Below are 17324 nucleotides of genomic sequence, written 5' to 3' on the forward strand. Positions count from 1 at the left end.
TGATCATGGACTTTAGGAGGGCACATCATCCGAGGACGTACACTCCATTGAGGATAAATGGGGATCCTGTGGATAGGGTGAACTGTTTTAAATATCTGGGAGTCCACATCTCTGAGGATATGACATGGGCATCACACGCCTCAGCACTCGTGAGTAAGGCAAGGCAGCGCCTTTACCACCTCAGGCAATTGAGGAAATTCAGAGTGTCTCCGAGGATCCTCCAGTGCTTCTACGCAGCGGCGGTGGAAAGCATCTTGTCCGGGAACATTACCATCTGGTTTGGGAATTGCTCTGCCAAGGACAAGAAGGCTCTGCAGAGAGTAGTGCGTTCGGCCGAACGCACTATGGGAACTTCACTCACCCCCCTGCAGGAACTATACAACAGGAGGTGCAACTCCAGAGCAAATAAAATCATGGGAGACCCCTTCCACCCCTGCAACGGACTGTTCCAGCTGCTATGGTCAGGCAAACGCCTCCGTTGCCATGCGGTGAGAACGGAGAGGTTGAGAAGGAGTTTCTTCCCAGAGGCAATTCGGACTGTAAACGCCTATCTCACCAGGGACTAACTCTACTGAACGTTTTTCCTTCCATTATTTATTATGTAAAAGAATATGTGTGTTATGATTGTGTTTATAATTTGTTTGGTTGTTTTGTTGTTTGGCTTTTGCACAAAAGTCCGCGAGCATTGCCACTTTCATTTCACTGCACATCTCGTATGTGTATGTGACAAATAAACTTGACTTGACTTGACTTGAGCCCACCAGTCAACAGTGAACTGTGAGCCCACCAGCCGTAAGTGAATAAACTGTGAGCCCACCAACCGTGAGTGAGTGAACTGTGAGCCCACCAGCCGTGAATGAATTGTGAGCCCACCAGCCGAGAGTGAATTGTGAGCCCACCAGCAGTGAATGAATGAACTGTCAGCCCACCAGCTGTGAGTGAGTGAACTCAACCCACCAGCTGTGAGTGAGTGAACTCAACCCACCAGCCGTGAGTGAGTGAACTGGGAGCCCCCAGCAGCCTGAGTGAGCCCACCAGCCGTGAGTGAACTGTGAGCCCACCAGCCATGAGTGATTGTACTGGGAGCCCACCAGCCGTGAGTGACTGTGACCCCACCAGCCGTGAGTGAGTGAACTGTGAGCCCACCAGCCGTGAGTGAACGTGAGTGAGTGAACTGTGACCCCACCAGCCGTGAGTGAGTGAACTGTGAGCCCACCAGCCGTGATGAATTGTGAGGCCACCAGTGAGTGAGTGAACTGTGAATCCAAGAATCCATTCGGCCCATAATGTCCATACTAGCTATCTGGAAACCAGTCCCTTCGGCCCCCACACCCATACTAGCCATCCAGAAAGTCCCCCCCCCCCCCCCCCACTGCAGCCGCCTGAAGCCGTGCCCCTCCCCACTTGCCGGCCCCATCAGCCACGCCTGCGCAGTAGGGGGAGGGTTGCCGAGCCAGCTGCCATTTTCAAATCATCATTTTGACTGGCGTCACAACGGGGAGGATTGCCAGACCCAGTATCCGCGCCTGCGTAATTTGGGCCCAACGGGTTCACGGGATGTCTAGTACACATAGTCCCTTGAGTATGTGCATGAGTATGTATGCGCAGTTTATTTTTGTAAAATATAGAAGACCCAGACTGGCAACTGCGTCACTGAAACCTGTGTCCGTTTCTGTCTATGCCATACTGTAATATCTTACAAATGGGGATAAGGGTTGGATCAACCGTTAAATTCAGTGCAGAACTGTTTTGCAATATGCAGTATTATTTAACATTTAAAGTGGCAAATACCGAGCTTTGTCAAAGGTGTTTGTGAACTGGACACGATAGTCTGCAGATCCTTTTATGCATGTGACTGTAGTGTAAAACACAGCTGCACAAATCATCTAGAGATTGTCAGGCAAACTTTGTATTGTGTCTGCATGGCCACATGATGTCCATGGGATACATTGCCCGACTAGGGACTTTCGACAAGAACCATGTTTACCACATACCGTGAGCGAATGGAAATGTTTTGTCATATTGAGCCTGAAGTTTATGCAATTCTCACTAATAGCCTAGTCCCGGAGAAAGCAAAGAATGTTTCATTTGAAACTTGTTTCAATGTTTCAAAACTTGATGCTCCATTCAACCCTATGCCCACTCAATTTCAGTCTAGAAACCAGAAGTCTGGCAAGACTGTGGGTGAGTACATTATCTCATTGAAGGTTATCCCTATACTGCAATTTTGGGACATTTCTGGATCTGGATTTGCATGATTTGAATGCAGATTGCTGGATGAGCGAATCCAATCAAAATTACTGAACACACCAGCCCTTACATTTGCTTTTGCATGCAAAACTGCCTTGGCCATGGAGATGGCATCTCAAATTGCATGTGAGCTTCCAACAACACATGCGGGCACAGTCAACAGTCCAAAGGCTGTTCCAAAACACAAGCATGACAGGATAGGACAAAAGCCTTCACATCAAAGTTCTGCAAATAAAACAGATACATGCGATCGATGTAATGGCCAACACAAAGCAAATAAGTGCCAGTTCAAGGTCTCTACGTGCTCAAAGGAAAGGCCACATTGCATCAGCATGCCGAGTACCATCACAGGACAAAGCAGATCACGTGGGATTCACAACCTGGAAGGACAGTATGAACTTGATTTACAGTATCTACAGTAGGAGGAGGGGTGGGGGGGGGGGTGAGGTTGGGGGGGGGGGAGGTTGGGGGGGGGGGGGGAGGTTGGGTGTGTGTGTGGGGGAGGGGGGGTGGGCTGGGAGAGATGGGGCGGTGGGAGAGGTGGGGGTGTGTGGGGCAGGGGGGTTGAGGAGGGGGGGTGTGGGGAGGGGATGTGTGGGGGATGGGGGGTGTGTGCAGGAGGGGGTGTGGCAGGAGGGGTGTGTGCAGGAGGGGGTGTGGGGGGGGGGGTGCGAGGGGGGAGGGGGGTGATAGGGGGTGTGGGGTGGGGGGGGTGAGGGAGGGGGGGGGTGCGGGAGGGGGGGGAGGGGGGGGGGGGAGCGAGGGAAAGTGGGGGGAGGGGGGAGGGAGAGGAGTGGGAGGGAGGGGGGGGGAGGGGGGGGAGGGGGGGGGGGGGGGGGGGGGGGGGGGGGGGAGGGAGGGGGGGGTGGGGGGGGGGGGGGGGGGTAAGCTGGGGGGGGGTGAGGGGGGGGGGGGGGGGTGCGAGGGTGGGGGGGGCGAGGGGGGGGGGGTGCGAGGGGGGGGGGGGGTGCGAGGGGGGGGGGGGGCGAGGGAGGGGGGGGGGGTGCGAGGGAGGGAGGGGGGGGGGGTGCGAGGGGGGGAGGGGGGGGTGCGAGGGAGGGGGGGCGCGAGGGAGGGGGGGAGTGCGAGGGAGGGGGGGGGGGGGGGTGGGAGGGGGGGGGGGGGGGGGGGGAGGGGGGGGAGGGAGGGGGGGGGGGGGGAGGGAGGGGGGGGGGGGGGTGGGGGGGGAGGGGGGGTGTAGGGGAGGGGGGGGGGGTGCGAGGGAGGGAGGGGGGGTGCGAGGGAGGGAGGGGGGGGAGGGGGGGGAGTGGGGGAGGGAGGTTGTAGGGGAGGGCAGTGTGGGAGGGGGTTGTAGGCTCACCAGTTCCTGGCCCCGCCTTCGACCGCACTCCTGGCTCCAGGACCCGGCTCCAGGCTCACTCAGCTGCTCCCGTCCCCAGCGCCTGTCGGAATCACAGCCACCGCCCGTGGAACACAGCCCACTCTCCGCTGCATCAGCTTTATTTTTGGCAGTTTCTGGATGGGCGGTGGCTTGTGGATGGGCGGCGGCTTGTGAACATGCTCACGGACTCAGCCCCGCCTCTGGGGTGTTTTTTCTCCAGCGGGTGCCCGAGGGACGTTACCTTCATGGTGACGACAGGCAAGAAGATCAATCTGCTGATCTCATAATTTTTTAAACCTTCATGACTTTTGTAATCTTCCGTCAATCGAAACAAAACTTGGTGCGCTTGGAGCGGAGGCGAGTAATGTGGCGATATAGGGTACGGTTTTTGCACAAGTTTAAAAACAACGCAGACCGGAAATGGTCAAGATGAGAGTTTTAGTAATAGTATAGATGTATTATTATTACCTCCATTTATTAACTATGGCGATAGATGTGGCCCGCAATCCGCTCACAGACATGGTTCAAAGTTCAAAGTAAACTTTATTGTCAATTCAATTACGCAACAGTAGTTACACAGAGGATTGAAATTATGTTTCCCCATACTCCAAATGTGCAAGTAATATTAAAAACACAGACAGACAACATACCAATAAAAATAGACAATAGACATTACATTATTTAAAATATTAAAATATTCACAGTGTGCCAAAATGTAGCAAAAACTTTGAGGTATTTTAGAAAGGGTGCAACAATGAAAGGTGCAATATAGAAAAAGTGCAAATTTTGTACTGGAGACATTGAGCCAAAGTTATTTTCACAGTTTGTTTGTCTTTGTTTGGGTACTGTTCATGGAATTTTCTTAAGTGTGTTGAGTAGTCTGATGGCCTGAGATAAAAAGCTGTTTTTGAATCTCGTGTGTTTTCGCTCCGCATGCTGCGGTAGCGCTTGCCAGATGGTAGGAGAGTGAACAGTTTGTGTGCTGGGTGGGTGGTGTCTTTGATGATATTGCTTGCTCTCTTGCGACAATAGGTCCTGGATTGCTGGTTGGGGTGATCTGATGATCTTCTCCGCTGTCCTCACCACTCTCTGTAGGGCCTTCTGGTCAGCAGCAGAGCAACTGCCATACCAGACTGCTGGTAAGAATGCTCTCAATGGCACCCCTGTAAAAAGTCGTGAGGGCAGAAGGGGGGAGGTCAGCTCTCCTCATCCATCGAAGGAAGTGGAGGCGTTGCTGTGCCTTCTTGACTAGGGAGATGGTGTGGTGGACCATGTCTGATCATCTGTGATGTGCACTCCCAGGAACTTGGTGCTTTTCACAGACTCCACTGCACAGCCATTGATGGTAAGTGGGGTGTGTGTTGTCTGTTTCTTCCTGAAGTCCACAGTTATTTTTTTTGTTTTATTGACATTGAGTTGAAGGTTATTGATATCACACCAGTTGATGAGTTGTTGAACCTCCTCTCTGTAGGCTGTTCCTCACCCTATGCAGAACAAGGTTGCCGACCTCCGATCTAAATGATTAACGTATATTGTAAATAGCTGTGGCCCCAGCTTCCGGTCTGCCAACCAATTTTCTATCAATGTCAATACCCTACCCCCAATACCATGTGCTCTAATTTTGCCCACTAATCTCCTGAGTGCGACATTATCAAAGGCTTTCTGAAATTCCAGGTACACCACATCCACTGACATTCCTTTGTCCATTTTACTTGTTACATCCTCAAAAAATCCCAGAAGATTTGTCAAGCACGATTTCCCCTTCCTCGGTGTCGGTCAGCACTCGGTGAGATCTGGTTGGATCAGCGTCTCTGTGAGGACAGGTCGTCGGCCTCATCAGGCCTCAATGCCGGGATACAGCGTGGGGCCCTCCTGGAAGTCTGGGCCTGCTCTCAGTCGGGCCCTGCACTCGGTCGGCTTGGTTGGTGGTACCTCAAGGCCAAGGACCTGGTAGTCTGGTCGGCATCTCCGTGAGGTCGATGCTTCGGGAGACGTCTGTAGGCGTTACTGGTCTGACCCCCCTCAGGCCAGGCAAAGAGAGCGGTATATAGATTTCACAGGTATTTTTAACTACTGCAATAACTCATTTACTGAAAATTAACTTGCTTTCTATATTTTCAGATTCAGATTCAGATTCAATTTAATTGTCATTGTCAGTGTACAGTACAGAGACAACGAAATGCATTTCCCATCCCGATGAAGGTTCACTGACCTGAAACATTGATTTTTGCCTTTTTTTAATTTCAGATTCCCAGCAGCCGAGGTTCTTTTCTTGTAATTTAACTGGCATTTTGCTGCAGTGGCTCCTCTGTAGCTCTTGTCGCCATTTACGCTGAGAATGGCACCTGTTGCAATGGCCTGGTCTATGCTTGTCAAACAGACAGTCTTTGGCAGTCTGTGAGAATACTCACTTACTTTTCACCGGTAAGAAAACTATTTATGTTACATGTCATTAAGCTCATTTGTATTGATGAGTTTATGTTGTTTCCGACAGTACACAAGAATAGTTTAGCATAGTTTAGTTTAGCGATACATGACCATCAATCATAAAATCATAAGTATTGGAGTATTGAGTACAGTTTTGTATCTGGAGTATTGTGCACAGTTTTGGTCTCCTAATTTGAGGAAGGACATCCTTGTGATTGAGGCAATGCAGCGTAGGTTCACGAGATTGATCCCTGGGATGGCGGGACTGTCACATGAGGAAAGATTGAAAAGACTAGGCTTGCATTCCCTGGAGTTTAGAAGTGTGAGCAGGGATCTTATAGAAACATATAAAATTATAAAAGGACTGGACAAGCTAGATGTAGGAAAAATGTTCCCAATGTTGGGCGAGTCCAGAACCAGGGGCCACAGTTTTAGAATAAAGGGGAGGCCATATTAAGACTGTGAAAAAAACATTTTCACCCAGAGAGTTGTGAATTTATGGAATTCCCTGCCACAGAGGGTAGTGGAGGCCAAATCACTGGATGGATTTAAGAGAGAGTTAGATAGAGCTCTAGGGGCTAGTGGAATCAAGGGATATGGGGAGAAGGCAGGCATGGGTTATTGATAGGGGACGATCAGCATGATCACAATGAATGGCGGTGCTGGCTCGAAGGGCCTAATGGCCTCCTCCTGCACCTATTTTCTATGTTTCTATGACATCATGTGATAGGAACAGAATTAGGCCATTCAGCCAATCAAGTCTACTCTGCCATTCAATTATGGCCGATCTATCTATCTCTCCTAACCCTTCTCCAGCCTTCTCCCCATAGCCCCTGACACCCGTACTAATCAAGAAATCATCCGTCCTAATAATCTATTCACATAGTTGTAGTGACAGCGTGGGTTTCCTCTGGGTACTCTGGTTTCCTGCCACATCACAAAGACGTGCATGTTTGCCGGTTACTTGGCCTCTGTAAATTGTCCCTAATGTATAAGAAGTGAATGAGAAAGTGGGATAATGTAATCGATGGTCAGCGTGGACTCGGTGAACCGATGGGCCTGTCTCCAGAACAAGGGGTCACAGTTTAAGGATAAGGGGGAAATCTTTTAGGACCGAGATGAGGAAAACATTTTTCACACAGAGAGTGGTGAATCTCTGGAATTCTCTGCCACAGAAGGTAGTTGAGGCCAGTTCATTGGTTATATTTAAGATGGAGTCAGATATGGCCCTTGTGGCTAAAGGGATCAGGGGGTATGGAGAGAAGGCAGGTACAGGATACTGAATTCATGATCATATTGAATGGAGGTGCAGGCTCAAAGGGCCGAATGGCCTACTCCTGCACCTATGCTTCTATGTTTCCATGCTGTATCTCTAAACCTGACTATAGGTACTCTCATGTTCATGCACGCATCTATGTAACTGTATCTATTCGAGTCCCCTGAAGTTCAGTTCTGATGCATAATTTAACCCCTTTATGAGTCTGGTGTCTGTCTGCTGATCCATACTTGCAACAGGTTGGAAATTCAGTCCCCACCATCTGTGCAACAGTCATGATTTTAGTTGAAATCCTGATGAAAATCTAGAATTCCTTCAGCAATGATGAAATAGATTAATTTGAGTCATATAGGCACAGAGCTGTACAACTCAGAAACAGTTGGTACCCAGACGTGGCGCCGACGGACGAGAAGCAGAAGCAAAGAAGTCGAAGCCAAAGAACCGAATGCAAAAGAGGCCGAAACTCCAATAAACCAAAAGAGTACAAAGACAAAACACCTACTAATTGAAAGGATAGGACGCCTAAAAGCTCCATGCCGATCAAAATGCACCATCTAAGAAAAGCCAATTTGCCCACATTAGGCCAATATCCCTCTAAATTATTCCTATCAATGTACCTGTGTCTTTTAAATGTTGTTATAGTACCTGCCTGATCTACTTCCTTTGGAAGCTTATTCCATATACCCATCACCCTCTGAGTGAAAAAGCTGTCCCTTGGGTTCCTATTAATTCTTCCCCTTTCCACTTAAACCTATGTCCTCAGGTTATTGATTTCTCTACCCTGGGTAAAAGACCCTGTATTCACACTATCAATTCCAACATGATCTCTAAGATCACCCATCAGCCTCCTGTCCTCCAGGGAATAAAATCCTAGCTTGTCCTGAACTTGCAGCTCTGGTTCTCGAGTCCTGGCAAAATTCTCGTAAATCTTTCCTGCACTCATTCCATCTTAATGACATTGTTCCGATAGCAAGGATATGGAATGAGCTGCCAGAGGAGGTGGTTGATGCAGATACTGTAACAACATTTAAAATACATTTAGACTGATATACAGATTGGAAAGGGATTGGTTTAGGGATATGGGTCAAACAAGGGCAGGTGGGACTAGCGTAGATGATGCATCTTGGTTGGCGTAGGTAAGTTGGGCCAAAGGACCTGTTTCCGTGCTGTATGACTCCATGACATACAGAGGGATCTTATGGTGCAAACTCACTAGTGGAACTATGAGTAGAAAGGATGGTAAAAAAGGCATGTCACATATGCGGCTTTGTTGTTTGGGACTGAGTATGCAAGTTGGGAAGTTTTGCTGCAGCTAATTAAACCTTGATTGGTGTATTTTTTGCAGTTCTGGACCTATGCGGGGACTTTGAAAAGGGTGTAGAAATAATTCATTGCGATATTGCCAGAATTAGAGCAGGCAATGGGATTAGTTTAAATTGGTGACATGGTTGGCACAGATACTGTGAGTCAAATAGCCTGATCCTGTGCTGTACTGTTAGAGGTTCTATATCCCAACAAAGTACATCATGTTCCTAAAAGGCAAATCAAGTACTGGTATTTATAGTTGGAGAGTTGTGCTGAACAAGTTCTTCCTCCCAGGCATTCCACTAAGACTGAGGATATTGGACTCTGGACATTTCTGAAGTGACTGAAGAATCCAGCGAGAAATGTCACAGATGGGACAGGTGGTGTTTGATGGGGTGAGTGAATCAACAGCAAATATTGTTAACTAGTCACAATCCCCATTATAAACTTAAGATACTTTGGCACTGAGCTGACCAAGTATCGACACGTAATCGGACTAGACATTGAGGCATGTGCATCGTTCTGGTCATGATATTTATAAAAGGACCCAGGACAAGAGAGGTACAACAAAATTAATTCTGCAAAGGCGCAGAACAATGAACAGTATCACATCAAGAAAGTCAGGGTTTCTTACTGGGTCTCTTTGTTCTTGAAGAGAAAGCAGGAATCTGCTGTAGGGGATGTTAGAATTAACAGTGATGTTTTATCAGTTCCCTTGAAACTTGATAGACAATAGGCCATTCGGTCCTTCGAGCCACCACCACCATTCAGTGTGATCATGGCTGATCATCCACAATCAGTACCCCCCTTGCTGCCTACTCATTTCACACCGGAATCACTGACCTTGATCCTTTTATCATTTTGGAAATCCAAAAATACTACATCCACAGAGCTATAGAAAATGTATTAAATGTGATTGTCCTTCCATGAAACCATATTGTTGATCATGATTGTCCCTCACCTTGACCGTGATATTATGATTAATTTCTTTATCGAAATGGATTCTGGCGTTTTCCTAAAGGCAAGTGTTATGTTACCTGCATCTCTCCTTTTTTGAATAAGGGTGTTGTGTTTCCAATTTGCTGGGTCCCTACCAGTGTTCAGAGAACTCTGGAAGATCACAAGCAATTAATTCACCATCTTAGAAGTCACTTCCTTTAAGACCGTTAACTTTAGTTTTCAGGTCCAGGGGACTTGTCAGCCTTTAATTCCATCCCTTTCTCTCTATTAATCGTAATTGTGTTAAGTTCCTCACTCCTTGACCCTCCGCATTTTATACTAACATTTTACACTGTGAATGGTTCGATTATAATCATGCATTGTCTTTCCGCTGACTAGTTAACACGCAACAAAAGCTTTTCACTGTATCTCTGTACACATGGCAATAAACCAAACTAAACTAACAAAACAATTGCATATTTTTTTGTTTCACCTGCTGTGAATGTACAAAATCTTAGGAGCAGATTTAGGCCACTCAGCCCATCAAATCTACTCCATCATTCAATCATGGCTGATATATCTTTCCCTCTCAAACCAATTCTCCAGCCCATAACCTTTGTCACCCTTACTAACCAAGAACCTGTCTATCACCCCTTTAAAAATACCCCTAAACGATCTTCACAGCTGTGTGACAATGAATTCCACTGATTCATCTGGCTAAACAAATCCTCATCTCCTTTCTACAGGTACATCCTTTTATTCTGAGACCTTGCCCTCTGGTCCGAGACTCTTCCACTAGTGGAAACATCTCCACATCCACTTTATCCAGGTCTTTCATTGTTTAAATGTTCATTTAGACAATGAATGTTTGAGGTCTCTGTCATTACCAGTATTTCTCACCATCTCAGCCTCTAAAGGAGCAGCATGGGGGGTTCTGGATGTTGACAACTTACCATCTGATTGCTGTAAACTGAGAATAGCTCAGTGTGTGAACGGTGGGTGGGAACGGTTCTCATTGCTTGAGGTCCGACAAGATGAAACTCCCACGATTCCATTGTCTGTTTCTCCCCAGTCTGCCGCCGATGGACACGTGGGTGAAAGTGACGAGAACGTGGAGCGAAGCAACTGGTCCTCGAAGACCGACTACCTGCTCTCAGTGATCGGCTGTGCTGTGGGTCTGGGCAACGTCTGGAGATTCCCTTACCTGGCGTACAGGAACGGAGGAGGTACTGTAGAGGTTTCACAATACACAAGATGGAAGGGCAGAAATCATGTCAACAATTAATTGATTTAGAAATAGCATTAAATTCAAACATACATTTATTATGCAGGGTAAAAGTGTGGTTTCAATAATGTTGATACAAATCTCACAACCTTAAATCATACATTTTTCTTGCAATGTATATAATTGGACACTGTAGGAGCCATTCTTGTTTAGGCTGGTTACTGTTAGCATATTTTATTATTTTGTCTAGATATTTCTTGCAGAATTATTTTGTATGCTTAGGGGTGGGTTTTTGATACGTAGATGGGTGTGACATACATCGGATTAGGGCCTACCACTCCACAGTGAATCCAATATGTATTTTAAAACCAACTGTTTAATAACAATATACATTAGGATCTAAAAGTTTCACACCGTAACTGTCGAGTAGTCATGGTCCTCTAATCGTGGGGGTGGGGGATTGGGCGGGGGGGGCTCACAAGTGAAATAGCTTAGGGCCTCTCTTCATCTAAATTTGGGCCTAATCATTAGGCCAGCGAAACCATTGGGAGTGGTCAGCTCGACTGGAGCCGGCAGGAGAGAAGGAATGCGTTTTTTTACCAGTTCAGATAGTAAGAATGAAAAGCTACAATTTGGATAAGAATAAAGAGGATCTGGTATGTTCACTTCTTTGTTTTTACAACAACCATTAAAGAATCAATGAAAACTGGAAATAACGACTGGAAGATTCATTTTTCTTATCGACTGTGTAAATTTGTTCACTCCTCCCTGCCTGTCTAGTAATGACAATGGAAAGGATTGAAATTGCCATTACATTAAAGTAAAACAACTCTTGTCTATGAGTGGGATTGAAGCAAAAACTGGAACAAAGAATCTGCCTGACATCGTCAACTGGCCAAGGTCACCACCTGCGCTTAGCTGAATACGAAGATGGGAAACTTTGAAAGCCAGCGCAGGGAATCGTGAGTAAATGGACAGCTACTGCATTACGTTTTACTGGAAAGCTGCAATATGCTGTATTGGAAAAGCTAAAATGCTTTACTTGGAACAACTTCTATAGGAGATGCTGTATTTGGAATGGCCAAAAAGGCTGTATTTAAAAGGCTGCAAGCTGTATTGAAACTGCTAAAAAGCTTGATTGAAAAGCTGCATGAAGCTGACTTGAAAATGGCTGTTATTATGGAAACACTGACCTTGAGAGTCTCTATGTTATCTGATGTTTTGAATTCCCGCTGATTGTTTTGAATTCCAGCCTGATAAGCAAATGGCTTTACGTCATTACATTGACGCGTCTTAAAGGGACCAGTATGTTTAAAGCTCCGCCACAATGAATGAATGAATCTCTTTATTGTCATTGCACATGATACAATGAAATTTAAAAGTCAATCCCACGGTGCGATTCACAAGAGCAATTTTAAATATATAAGAAAAGGTAAAAATATATACATATAAAAAAAAATTACAGATAAATAACAATAGCAGCTGAGGTAGAACCATTCAGTTGAATGTGAGTGTTATTTCTTATTTTGCATTGTTAAGTTCACGTATGGTTATGGGGTAGAAGCTGTCTCTACTGGTGTGGATTGAAGGTGGGCGGGAGGCTGGCTTTGATGTGCTGCTGGACCAGCCTCTCAAAACACTTCATGATGACTGGTGTGAGAGCGACTGGTCGGTAGTCGTTAAGGCCGCTGATAACAGGCTTTTTTGGTAGTGGGATGATTGTGGCAGACTTCAGGCATGGTGGGATGATGGATTTGGACAGGGACAGGTTGAAGATTTTCGTGAAGACCTCGGTGAGCTGGTCTGCACATTCCTTCAGAACCCTTCCTGTCACGCCATGCGGGCCGGCAGCCTTCCTCGGGTTCACCGCCCTGAGCACCCGCCTCACTTCATGCTCCTGCACAGTGAGGTGTAGTAGTTGTTGTTGTTGTTAGGGGCTGGTGGGAGAATGGTGACGAACTCTTCTGGCTCTGCCTCGAATATCTGGGAGTCCACATCTCTGAGGATATGACATGGTCATCACACGCCTCAGCACTGGTGAGTAAGGCAAGGCAGCGCCTTTATCACCTCAGGCAATTGAGGAAATTCAGAGTGTCTCCGAGGATCCTCCAGTGCTTCTACGCAGCGGCGGTGGAAAGCATCTTGTCCGGGAACATTACCATCTGGTTCGGGAATTGCTCTGCCAAGGACAAGAAGGCTCTGCAGAGAGTAGTGCGTTCGGCCGAACGCACTATGGGAACTTCACTCACCCCCCTGCAGGAACTATACAACAGGAGGTGCAACTCCAGAGCAAACAAAATCATGAGAGACCTCTTCCACCCCTGCAACGGACTGCTCCAGCCGCTACGGTCAGGCAAACGCCTCCGTTGCCATGCAGTGAGAACGGAGAGGTTGAGAAGGAGTTTCTTCCCAGAGGCAATTCGGACTGTAAACGCCTTTCTCACCAGGGACTAACTGTACAGAACGTTTTTTCCTTCTATTATTTATTATGTAAAATAATATGTGTGTTATGATTGTGTTTATAATTTGTTTGGTTGTTTTGTTGTTCCGCGAGCATTGCCACTTTCATTTCACTGCACATCTCGTATGTGTATGTGACAAATAAACTTGACTTGACTTGACTTGACTTGACTTGACTTGACTTGAAGCGAGCAAAGAAGCAGTTCAGCTCCTCTGCCAGTGAGGCATCGCCGCCGCTGGGCTTGTAGTTGGTGATGTGCTGGATGCCCTGCCACACCCGCCGTGTACAAGAGGGTGAAGTGGAACAGGATTCTGGAAAATGTGAAAAAAAGAACCATTAAATTCACCGACAAAGGACAAGCATTGTTCTTGGAAAGACGCCAGAAGTCAAGCCACACGTTATGTAATCAAGCTAACAAGTTAATTGAAAAGCTGAAGGAACTCATGAAATTAAATGAGAATGCGAAGGAAGTACAATCTAACCTGGTTCCATTAATCAAACTCTGCAATGAAGTAAGAGGAAATCACAAGTCATTGCTGGAAATACCACTGCCTGAAGAGGAGCATGAAAGACAAAATAAGTGGTTTCAAGAAAGAATGGAATTTTTTGATGGCTTAATGGAAGATGTAAATAGGTGGTTATCTGAAATTGGACAACAAATTACACACTCGACAGTTGGAGGTGCTAAACAACCAAGTGTTGTAAACCAGGGAATATTGGACCTGAAGACCTATTTCAAATGTCTCAAGACGACGATCAAGTCCCAAATTTGGCTATGCAACATGTGCATCTTCAAGGGTCTTGGCTCGTAGTGAAATTCAAGCAGATAGGGCTGCTCTCTTGGAACAGGCTGCCGGCAGGAGAAAAAGGCACGAGCTAGAGGCACAAAAGGAGCAATGGAACAGAGACTGTACTGGCAGAAACCAAAGCCAAGCTTGAGCATGACGCACAAGAAGAACATTTCAAAAGAGAGATGGAACAGTTGGAAATAGAGATGGAGCTGTCGAAAACTGAGGAAAGGATCAATATACTTGAGGGCAAGGGTTCCAGAAGCGGCTCAAGTGTATCTCATGGAATGAGCTCTTTTATGGAAGAAAAGCTGCTAAATTAAATCTACAGACAGATAAGTATTGGTCTGATCAGGTGCAACAAAGACAGAAGGTGCAACAAAGACAAAGACAGAAAGGTCTGAAGAAGTGTTTTGGCCCGAAACATTGCCTATTTCCTTCGCTTCATAGATGCTGCTGCACCCGCTGTGTTTCTCCAGCATTTTGTCTACCTGCAACAAAGACAGAATGTGTTGATGAGAATCGAAGCTATCAAAAGGCAAAAGCTCTGCTTTAAAAATATTTTGGTAATGAACACAAAATTGCCAGTGCATACATGAGCAAGGCCTTTGCTTGGTCAGTTATCAAGGCAGAGGATATGAAGGCATTGCATGCCTTTTTGTTGTTTTTTAGAGGTTGTTGCAATGCAATGGAACATCTCACCTACCTGGAGGAAATGAATGTTGCTACCAATATGAAGACTATCCTTCGAAAATTGCCTTACAGGCTCAGAGACAAGTGGAGGGATAGTGCATGTCAGATATAGAAAACGCATGGACGTTGAGCTAAGTTTCCTGATCTGGCGGATTTCTTAGAGTGGCAAGTGGAGATAATGTCAGATCCACTTTTTGGAAGCATTCAGGATCCTAGAACAAATGCCAACTGTCAAAGGTTCTACTTTTGCTAAAACATGAGAAAGATCAGGACCAAAAGAAAGCAGTTTTGCAACCACTGTAATACCCGTAGAAACAGCAGTGAAAGGAAATCCGACAACAGGTGGAATGAAAAGAGACGTGTCCACCATAAACACTTCTTGTTTGTCTATCTATCTTCTATACATAACTAAACCTCTGATCTTGTTATCATCCAGTTTGACGGTCATTCTATTTGCGCAAAAACGGTACGCGGAGGCGCTGTGATTTTTCGCCAGCTTACTCACCCCTCTCCTGTACTGCGATTGCACCAAGTTTCGTTCCGATTGGTAGATGCTGGTAAGAGTTATTGAGGTTTAAAAATCTTAAAAACCGCATGTGCGCAGATCGATTGCCTCTCCTGACATTCAACGCCGCGCGGATTGGTCCTTTCTACTGTCACTCCGTGGGACGGTCAGCCCCTTCCTGCGCCATCGCAACTTTACTGCAGCTGCGGGAGGCTCTGGATGGCTGGCGGAGGTCTCCAACTGGAACCAATTTTCGAAGGGAGGTACCGGAAACGGCCCGATCGGCAGTCGGAGATGTCGCCAAACGGAAAGTAGAGACTCTGATCCCGGCAGAGGGGAGCAACCAGCGAAGCCACCAGGGTAGCGGCCAGAGAGGTGACCAGCGAAGTGGCCAGAGAAGCGACCACAGAGAGTCTCCATCGCACAGCCAACCCCTTCCCCTCTGGTCCCCCTCGCTGGCTCCCCATGATACCTCCCCCATGGCCCTTCCCCTCTTTTCTTCGAGCTCTCTCCCCCCCTGCCCCCGCTGCCCCCATACCCCTCCCCCCCAACACTCCCCCCCAACATCCCCCCTCCCCTCCCCCCTCCGCTCTCACACACACCCCCCCCTCCCACACACCCCCTCCCACACACACCCCCCTCCCACACACACCCCCCTCTCCCACACACCCCCCTCCCACACACACCCCCTCCCACACACACCCCCCTCCCCACCACACCCCCTCCCACACCACACCCCCCCACACACACCCCCCTCCCACACACACCCCCCTCCCACACACACCCCTCCCACACACACCCCCTACCACACACACACCCCCCTCCCCACACACACCCCCTCCCACACACAAACCCCCTCCCCCCTCCCGCTCTCACACACACCCCCTTCCCACACACACCCCCCTCCCACACACACCCCCTCCCACACACACCCCCCCCACACACACCCCCTCCCCACACACCCCCCTCCCACACACACCCCCCTCCCCCCTCCGCTCTCCCCACACACACCCCCTTCCCACGCACACCCCCTTCCCACACACCCCCTCCCACACACACCCCCCTCCCACACACACCCCCTCCCACACACACACCCTCCCACACACACCCCCCTCCCCACACACACCCCCTCCCACACACACCCCCCCCCCCCCCTCCGCTCTCCCACACACACACCCCCTTCCCACGCACACCCCCTTCCCACACACCCCCTCCCACACACACCCCCCTCCCACACACATCCCCCTCCCCCTCCGCTCTCCCACACACACCCCCCTCCCACACACCCCCTCCCACACACCCCCTCCCACACACACCCCCTCCCACACACCCCCCTCCCCCCCCCTCCGCTCTCCCACACACACCCCCCTCCCACACACCCCCTCCCACACACACACCCCTCCCACACACACAGCCTCCCCCCACACACCCCCCTCCCACACCGTCCTTCCACACACCCCTCACAATCCTCCCCCTGCCCACATACCCCTTCCCCCACAACACCTCCCCCACCCCCGCCCCCTCCGCTCTCCCACACACCCCCTTTCCCACACACACCACCCTCCCACACACACCCCCTTCCCACACATCTCCCCCCCACAACCCCTCCCCCCACAACACCGCTGCCCACACATAAACCCCTTCCCCCACAACCCCTCCCTGCCCACACACACCCCTCCCCCACACACACATCCCCACTACCCCCCCCCACCTCACACAACCCCCCCCACAACGCCCCACCCACAATGCCACACCACCCCCGCCCACACACCCTCCCCAACAGCCTCCACGCCCAAAACACCCTCCCCCCCACAAACCCCTCTCCCCCACAACCCTCCCTCTCAGAAGGAGAAGCCAACTGTGAGTGATGCTGTTTCCTCAGATAACTGGGCATATTGGGGCTGGTGAAGAAACCTGTATCTTCTTCATCTTATCAGTACAGGTAAAGAGCCGCAAGGGGGACGTGGTGTTGCAAACATACACACTTTTGGATCAGGGAAGTTCAACTATTCTTTGTACAGAAAGCTTGATGAGAAGGCTGAACATTACAGGACAAAAGATTAAGATTCCCTTGCCTACCATAAATGAAGAGAAATCTGTGTTCAGTCATCAT

The 17324-nt window shown here is 48.6% G+C and overlaps 2 protein-coding genes across 6 annotated transcripts in view; one reads left to right on the forward strand and one right to left on the reverse strand.

Moving 5' to 3' along the window:
- Positions 1-3732, reverse strand: part of LOC129701991 (sodium- and chloride-dependent neutral and basic amino acid transporter B(0+)-like) — a 52209-nt gene extending 48477 nt beyond the window's left edge. For both annotated transcript variants that reach the window (XM_055643454.1, XM_055643453.1), the window contains exon 1: positions 3572-3732. The gene's annotated coding sequence lies outside the window, so the exon portion shown is untranslated. The remainder of the gene's footprint in view (positions 1-3571) is intronic.
- A 1955-nt stretch (positions 3733-5687) lies between these two features.
- Positions 5688-17324, forward strand: part of LOC129701990 (sodium- and chloride-dependent neutral and basic amino acid transporter B(0+)-like) — a 59576-nt gene continuing 47939 nt past the window's right edge. Inside the window, exons 1-3 of one of the 4 annotated variants that reach the window (XM_055643449.1) lie at positions 5688-6016; positions 8895-8995; positions 10612-10765. In XM_055643449.1, the coding sequence (XP_055499424.1) occupies positions 8963-8995; positions 10612-10765 (187 nt within the window). In that variant the 5' untranslated portion in view covers positions 5688-6016; positions 8895-8962. The other 3 variants (XM_055643452.1, XM_055643451.1, XM_055643450.1) reach the window with 3 other exon arrangements.

This window comes from Leucoraja erinacea, chromosome 12 (assembly GCF_028641065.1).
Source record: "Leucoraja erinacea ecotype New England chromosome 12, Leri_hhj_1, whole genome shotgun sequence".
Classification (NCBI taxonomy): Eukaryota; Metazoa; Chordata; class Chondrichthyes; order Rajiformes; family Rajidae; genus Leucoraja; species Leucoraja erinaceus.